This window comes from Amphiura filiformis, chromosome 17 (genome assembly GCF_039555335.1).
Source record: "Amphiura filiformis chromosome 17, Afil_fr2py, whole genome shotgun sequence".
Lineage (NCBI taxonomy): Eukaryota > Metazoa > Echinodermata > Ophiuroidea > Amphilepidida > Amphiuridae > Amphiura > Amphiura filiformis.
In genome coordinates this window covers 27,717,547-27,726,432 of record NC_092644.1, presented here as the reverse complement: position 1 = coordinate 27,726,432, position 8,886 = coordinate 27,717,547, and the positions used below count along the sequence as shown (strand labels likewise).

General features: G+C 36.0%; 1 protein-coding gene across 1 annotated transcript; it reads right to left on the bottom strand.

Annotated features, from left to right (window-relative positions):
- Positions 1-449: 449 nt before the first annotated feature.
- On the bottom strand, positions 450-8,410 carry LOC140137558 (gamma-butyrobetaine dioxygenase-like). The gene is made up of 5 exons (XM_072159272.1): positions 7,638-8,410; positions 6,406-6,511; positions 3,923-4,122; positions 3,361-3,527; positions 450-1,720 (listed from the first exon to the last, which is right to left on the bottom strand). The coding sequence occupies exons 1-5, from the start codon at positions 8,162-8,164 to the stop codon at positions 1,554-1,556; spliced, it is 1,167 nt and encodes a 388-aa protein (XP_072015373.1). The 5' UTR covers positions 8,165-8,410; the 3' UTR covers positions 450-1,553.
- Positions 8,411-8,886: the final 476 nt, after the last annotated feature.

The following is an 8,886-nucleotide window of genomic DNA, read 5'->3' as shown; positions in this document are numbered from 1 at the left end:
CCCCACTTTTTCGAGCCATGGGAAGTAATTTGTTGAGGGGGATGATTGAAACTAAAGTGTAAATTAAAGCCAATGAGCGATTTCCATAAAGAATATAGATTCTTATTTCTTAACATGTTGACGCGATTTCCATAAAGAATAGATTTTTATTTGAAGAGCTTTGTTTCAAAACCCCTTACATCCACTTGCCCAATTTTGAGCACACATCAAAAAATCATCAAAAAAAATCACATCCAAAAATCAACAAAAGCAGTTTTTGGCGGGATGCTTGGGTAGGATTAGAATCCTGCCAAAAACTGCTTTTGTTGAAAACCCCTTATCGGTGATTTTTTTTGATGATTTTTTGATGTGTGCTCAAAATTGGGCAAGTGGATGTAAGGGGTTTTGAAACAAAGCTCTTCCATTTGTTAAAACATGTTGACTCATAGAAATTTCAATCAATGCACTGCTATAGATTAAATCAATCAGTTTATTTATTGACATTTGCCAAACATAGGTACAGTCAAACAATCAAAATGAACACTAAAGACTATTATAGGCCTACATCAAAATATTATATATCAGATAACTATAGGTCTAAAGCAATTTTATAAAATAATATAATATCTTTGCAGGAGCGCTCCTAACTGTCTCACTTCACACCATGTACCCATTTAATGCAGTCAAGTTAGCTCAATCGATAAGGCGTTCGACTATGGTGCGAGAGGTTGCGGGTTCGAACCTTGGCGGTTGTTTGGTACGCTCTCGTGAAAAATCGTGTTAGCTTGCAATTCCTCTGTACAAGGAACTATTCCCCCATTTAAAAATACAGCACTTTTTGGAAATTAACAAATATTATCAAGTTCTGCCAAATGGAATATATAGCTCAATCCTAATCATTCATTTAGTCCTAACTGGAGATAAAAGAAAAAGTTCTCAATTTTACTAAATTTCTTGAAAAAAGAGCTAAAACATGCATTTTCGGCATGTTTTCTGACAATCAAGTCACAAAAATCAAAGACTTGAAACAAGTCTAAGCATTCTAAATCTTGAGCATATGCCGAAATTTTGCTATAATTTTCACTTTTTTGTGTTACTTTAATTAAATGGTTGGTTATAAGCTTAGAATCATGTCTTTTCCAAAAATATAGAATGCATAAAACTGAAATTAGTCTTAGTACAAGTCTTTGGACTTGATTGTCACAGCATACGAAAACCCCGAAAAACACCCTAAAAACACATGTTCAGTTTGGCCATTTTCTCCAAAAATTGGCCAAATATTTATATATTACTTTTATTGCTTGTTAGGACTAACCAAAGGGATTTAGCTATGTTTCATTTAGCAAAACAGGCTAATATTTTTTAATCCCAAAGAATTAGTTCTGTATTTTTCTGGAATGGGAGTAACTGCTAAGTGTCTCGTTGTAACGGAGTTTAATAGTATAAGAAATCTTCCAATCGAAAATATCACAAATTAGATTTATATTTCGATATTTCTTCAATATTGGTTATTGTGCTTAAATTGGCACAGACATGCTCCGATAGTGTTTAGGGATTCACATCAACCATCATTCTTACAGTGGTTTCTGATTGAACATCTGTTCACGAATGACTCTCATCCGAGAACAGGCTTCATCCCAATCGATGTATGCTCCTTCAAGATGTCTTGTACTGGTTTCCGTAACAGTAAAACCGCTTCGGCCGTGAAGAACTCTTTGGTTATCAAAGCTCACGATGTCTCCTGTGTACGAAAAATTAAGAACAATTTATAGATAGATTGCATTAACTAACAAGCCAGCGAATAAATATATCTTACTCAGGGTTAAAAACAAAACAAAAAAAAACAAACACGTGTAACATGCACGTTGGTGGGCAACGGTGACCTGAACGGAACCCGTGCATAAGCACGTTGGGGTGGGGTGGGGTGGGCAACGGAACCCATGCATGGCATAGGCACTTGTCTCCAATACGTGTATGTAAGATATACTCGTTGGTGGGCAACGGAACCCGTACCCGTGCATAGCATTAAGCACGTAAAGAATCTAATATTGCATTGGCGCATTGGTGTAATACTAGATTTATCGAAAAAGATACATTGAATGGCTTTGAGTGTGATACATCATACACAAATATATATTGCATGAGATAGAAATATAGTGCACAAGTATAGAAGACGGGTCCAATATGTTTCTATCCAGTGCTGGAGCGATTTATACTGAATAGGATGCAGAGTTACCGCGTACAGGGTTTCCCAGAAAAAATTACCGAGTGAATATAATTGAACGTAAGTCGAGAAATAGACATCAGAATCAACAAAATTAAACGTAGCGCATAGCCTATTTTATTGTGCATCACTTACGCAAATTTTATTTGATTCGGTTAACTGGTTGCGAAGAAATTAACGATTGCATAATGCGCGCATCAATATAATTCATTTCAAGTTTGATCAACAGGCGCTTTTTTCATACTCGCTCACCGCTTCCTAAAGTGTGTGTATTTCATTAAATTTAGTCCACATTATCTATTTTATAATCCGACGGTGTTATATTATTTATGCTTGGAAAAATAACAGATTGTCCGAGGTTGTGCAAATATGTTATATTTTAACTTTCCAAAGAACATTTGAGCCAAGAATGACACTAATCAAGTGCTTATAGCTTTACGTGTGGTTTTTGATACCATGCAACATTAATGTTGAAGTTTCAAAAGATTTAAACTTGGCATTACAATTTCTTGGAAATATTCCAAAATATTAATGTGTGTGAGAATTTTTTTAAGCCAGCTGGAATTCTTTATGCAATAATTCTTTATTCAACATTTATATTAACATTAACGAAAAAAGATATTTACAAGTACCGAGCATCATCTTACATGCAAGCTTTCATTTTCAATATCGTGCAGGTTTTTAAATTTGAAAAAAACCCTAATTAAATATTTTGAAAGAAACAGATTGTTTAAAAAGAACGAAAAGGATGTCACCGAACAAAATATGAAGCCCATTAACAGTGTTAACTACAGCTAGCGCGCATTGTGTTGAATGATCTTACTTTCAAACTTGGAATGAAGTGAATTGACGCATGCGTTATGTAGGTCCTAATCGCTCATTTCTTCAGAATCAGTCAACCGATTCCAGTAAAATTAGCGTATAAGATGCAGAAGAAGATGGGCTACACGCTGATTTTTATATTTTTGGATTCGGATATCTATTTCTCGACTTACGACCAAAATTTTTTCTGGGACACCCTGTATTATGTCTAGTGAAGGGCAATACAACCAAACTTATTTTCACCCACGACTATCATGGTACCGTAATGTCCTATATAGCAATGCAAAAAGCTGCGTCTGTTAGGCTACATCCGTGAAAACTTTCGAGACCAGTACCTTCAATTAATTTGATTTCAATAATATTTTCTTCCTTGTATAACTCGGTGTTAAACATTTTGAGGGCTTGGTAAATTGTGTATACATCTTGCACTGGGATTTGGATATAAGGTGCTCTCACTGAGTCGCAGTAACTGATGGCTTTGAAGCGCCCATCTGGAAGAAGTCTGGAATAAAAAGAGAAATAATGATGTGATTATGATGATGATGAGATAGCGACGATGACGATGACAACGATAATGATGCCCGAGGTAATGATGACGATGACGATGATCGGATGATGATCTGAGACTAGTTCAGGTATACTGGTCTCAGATGATGATGATGATGATGATGATGATGATGATGATGATGATAATGATGACGATGATGATCTGAGCCTAGTTCAGGTATAGGCCTACTTGTCTCAGATGTTGTTGTTGATGATGATGATGATGATGATGATGATGATGATGATGATGATAATGATAATGATAATGATAATGATAATGATAATGATAATGATGATGATGATGATGATGATGATGACAGTGATCGTTTTTTCGTCTACATTCAGACTTACTGTATGATTGGTGATCTGTGTTTCATGTGGAACATATTACCGTCAGAGTCCGTCCGCCAGTCTCTGAAATCTATAGGCGTGGTACTCAGAATACGAAACACTTCTGGTTTGTGTCTTAAGTCTTCAGCTACTTTGTATCCGTCACAGAACTGATTCTCTCCTCCGTTTGAAGATTGTTTAATACAATGCAATATCTGAATCTGTTGATGGAAATATGATACTGTATAAACTAAACAAAATACATCAAACTGATTAAATCCAACATCCCGGAAAACGTCGTTGTTGGACACCAAATTGAAAATAATGACATCATGATTTTAGATTGTGAATCACGCTTAAGGGGGTACTACAGTCTACAATTTTGTGCCTATTTTTGCATTTTTCTCAAAAATTATAGCGCATTGGGGACAAGTAAGATATGTATAATATAGGGGCAAGGACTACAACTACTGCACTGGAAATTTTTATTTCAGCACAGGCAACAGTTGTGGAGTTATACAGTCAAAAATGAGGGAAACCCAATATTTGATCAATAAATCAATAAATACTTGCTTTGAGTTGCTGAATTTTCAGTACAGTAGTTGTAGTCCTTGCCCCTATAATATACATATCTTACTTGTCACCAATGTGCTATAATTTTTGGGAAAAAAATGCAAAAATAGGCACAAAATAGACCAGGGATGTAGTTCCCCTTTAATTGGGTATACTCTAGTATCTGGTTGAGGGACTTGTCCGGATTAACAAACAAACAAACAAACAAACAAACAAACAAACAAACAATCAGTTTCAATGTCCCAATGAATGAGAGTCTACACTGGTATTTGAACCTTTAAAAGAAGGGCTCAACTCCACCATTTTACAAAAATGAGTTAGACCCAGCGTTTTATTGGCAGCAGACTGTTCTTCCTTGTGTGAGAAAGAAGGGCCCCAAATCCACTCTCTAAATAGTATATATTCCTAGTACATTTAAATCATGGTTTTGATGGTGTTGGGCCCTTCTTCCTATTATTATAAACTCCTCAACAAAAGTTTGGAAAGTTTTTTCAAGCATCTGTATCTCCAATTATTTGTGACATATTCATATCGTGTTGCATATCACTGGATAGCTACAATACTCCCCTTTACAATGACACCCCATTTGAAACAACAACATTTTTCACGGCTGAGTACACGCATTGTGAATGTAGTGGGGTCTCAAACAGAATTTGCCAAATTGACCATTATTCTGTGCTCAAACAAAGCTAGCCACTAACCTCAATAGCGGGTGGAAAACCCACAGGCAGCCACAATAGTCATGCACCTTCTCCTCATGCTGCTCACCGACCTGGTTACACGTTACTGTGGGGTTGTATTCCATTCTTCAACAAGGATTCGTCGCAGGTCATTCAATGTGGTTGCATATGGGCTTCTCTGGCACGTACAGCACGATCAAGCTGGCCCCACAAGTGTTCAATCGGGTTGAGGTATGGTCCCCGGGTCTGGCCTGATGGCAGACCATTTTGACTCTACTCCCATATTCTTTAGGCTACCTTGGCTATATGGGGCGAGCGGTGTCATCTTGGAGGATTGCATTAGGTCCTAGATTGTGAAGTTATGGGATTGCAGCTTGCTGCACAGAATAATGGTAAATTTGGCAAATTCTTTTTGAGACCCCACTACATTCACAAGGCGTGTACTCAGCCGTGAAAAATGTTATTGTTTCAAATGGGGGTGTCATTGTAAAGGGGAGTATTGTAGCTATCCAGTGATATGCAACACGATATGAATATGTCACAAATAATTTGAGATACAGATGCTTGAAAAAACTTTCCAAACCTTTGTTGAGGAGTTTAGTATTCAATCGCATATAAGTACAGGTCACCTTCCTTTAATATGAATGAGAGTCTACATGGTATTTGAACCTTTAAGGGGTACTACACCCCTGCCCAATTTTGTGCCTATTTTTGCATTTTTCTTGGTGACAAGTAAGATATGTATATTATAGGGGTAAGGACTACAACTACTGCACTGGAATTGTATTTCAGCACAGACAACAGTTGTGGAGTTACAGTCAAAAATGAGGGAAAACTAATATTTGATCAATAAATCAACAACTACTTGCCTTGAGTTGCTGAATTTTCAGTGCAGTTTGTAGTCTTTGCCCCTATAATATATATACATATCTTACCTGTAACCAATGCGCTATAATTTTTAAGAAAAATGCAAAAATAGGCACAAAATTGGCCAGAGGTGTAGTACCCCCTTAAAACAATTTAATACATGAGTGGAAGAAGGGCTCAAATCCACCATTTTACACAAATAAGTTAGTTAGACCCAGCATTTTATTGCCAGCAGACTGCTCTTCCTTGTGAGAGACAGAAGGGCCCTAAATCCACTCTCTAATGGTATAGTATTCCAAGTACATTTAAATCATGGTTCTGATGGAGTTGGGCCCTATTATTATAGTATTCAATCGCATAAGTACATACATCATTGGGTCTTACATTTGGTGTATAAGCGTAATATGTCATATCAGTATGGAGTCCTAACTCTGTGTTGGTGTAACCCAGGTTACCTGCTCCGGGTTTGCTGTACAATTGAAATGTATTCCTGAAAGAAAGAAAAAAAAAAAAAAAACTTGTATGGATAAATTTGAAAACAGATATGCAACATTTTGTTTAAACAATGTATGAGGGGGGAAAGTTACAAAATAATAATATATGATCTTCTTCAAACATTTCTATATACAAAAGTGGTGAAAATGTACGCAAAAGGCAATCACACTCACATCTCGCCGTTTAATACATTTATAGCGAACCTCAGAAATAGGTATAGGCCTATCCTTCGTGTAAGAGAATACCAAACAAATCCTACCCTAACCCTGACATTTATCCGAACCCTAACCCTAAACCCTAAATCGTAACCCTTATCCTAACCCTAACTCTAATCCTATTAGTATTTCGTGCTCTCTTACACTAAAGGATAAGAGCTAGGATAAACCCCAAATATGATAAGAATTTCATGTTTACAAGAGTCGTAAATATGGTAACTAACCCAGCAAACACAAAACGTTATAAAAGGTTCTCAGAAAACGTTTAAATGTCGGGTTATATAAAGGGCATAAAACGTTTTCATAACCTTAAAAAACATTTTTTGATAATCTACTGCTCAGGAAACAAAAATGTTTTACAGAAAACGTTTAAATGTCGGGTTATATAAAGGGTATAAAAACGTTTTAATAACATTTCAAAAACATTCTTGAAAACTTACAAAACATTCTAAACAGAATGTTATTTTCGGGTTAAAAAAATATTTTGCGAAAAATGTTTGCCCAAAATATTTTCACTAACGTTTTAAAAACGTTTTCATGACCTTTATATAACCCGACAATTAAATGTTATTAAAAGGTTTTGAAAAAAACATTTTAAGAACATTTGTGTGTTTGCTGGGTTCAAATATTTTAACATAATGTTATTTAAGTATTGACACAATATTTGGCAAAAATGTTTTCAAAAAATAGTTTACAATAACGTTTTTTGAAAACATTTAAAAATATTGCTGTAGTGTGTTTTCATACAAAACGTTTTAAAACGTTATCATGACCTTTATATAACCCGACATTTTAATGTTATTAAAACCTTTTACCTAAACCAAAAGCCAAAATATAACTTATTTAAAACGTTTTTAAAACGTTTTTGTGTTTGCTGGGGACTTGGTAAAAGATAAGCCTACTCACCCAAAATTTGTCATCTTTAAGATTGAGATCCTTTTCCCTATTTCAAGGATTGCTCCTTCTTTGTGTGGCGCATCTATGATGAGTGCCAACCCATGAACCTGCAATGCTTCTATCCAATCATGAAGGCTCTTGTCATTATGTAGGATATCTTGAAATGAAAACTTTGGTATCTTATGTTGCATCTCCTTTCCCCAAAACTGACGAACTGGCGTGCTCACGGGATCCTTACTCATATTGGAAAATTGATTTTCTTGAAGCCAGGACACTGGAAACTGGCTGCGGTGGTCATCAGGCCATCTGATGTTCAACGTTTGAGCATGGACTTCTGCTACATCTGGAATGATGTCAGGGTCCAAATTGGCCATGGTTACAAGACGACCAAGTGAAGAAGGATGAAAGCATTTGTCACATCGACAGTTATCTCGCAACCACACGTAAGGATATGTACCAATAAGATTCCCATCGTTAGTTTTTAAAAGGCAAGACCTAGAAGGAAGATCAAGTTCGACTCGAAAAATTGTATCCATTTTACAACATGTAGCTGCAGTTGTTGGTGAGTACTGCGTGACTGCGTAGGCCTACCGTGTTCAAACTGGACCTGCAACTGCAAAACGAGCTACCGCAGCGCAAAGCTGCAAAGGATAGGCCTATATGTATCAAGTACTCGTCAACTAAAACACGATATTAAAACACACACACCATGCACAACAACATTATGACCATGACCTGGTACACTTCCATGATTCCGTTCATGATTAAAAGCACACCACTGCAGCGGTGCTGAATTACACCGCCATACACGCCATGGGTATTCGGCTAGACTGAAGGTCCTGATTCATTGAATCGATGACCTTTGTGTTTACACTTTAATATCCCAGAATAGTACAAGCTAGTAAGCTCTAGTACAATAGTATAATAGTACAAATTTGAGGTTGTAGTAAACAAAATAAATACTGCCACTTCTGAAATAAATACCCAAACACAGTAAAACTATTATATTTTCTGAATGCTTTTGAAAAATGAATATTATTTGTTCTAAATGTGTATAAATAGGCCTATGGTGGTTCAGAAAATATAGCAGGGTAGGCCAATCAGCTACTTTGGATAAAGAATAATATTGTTAGGTGGCATTTTATATATTATAAGTTTATTATTAATGTAACTTACCGCATTTGACTGGGTAGCAAGAAGAGTGCATTTTATAAATAAAGTCTCCATTTTGTATATGCAATAATACTAAGATAAATAC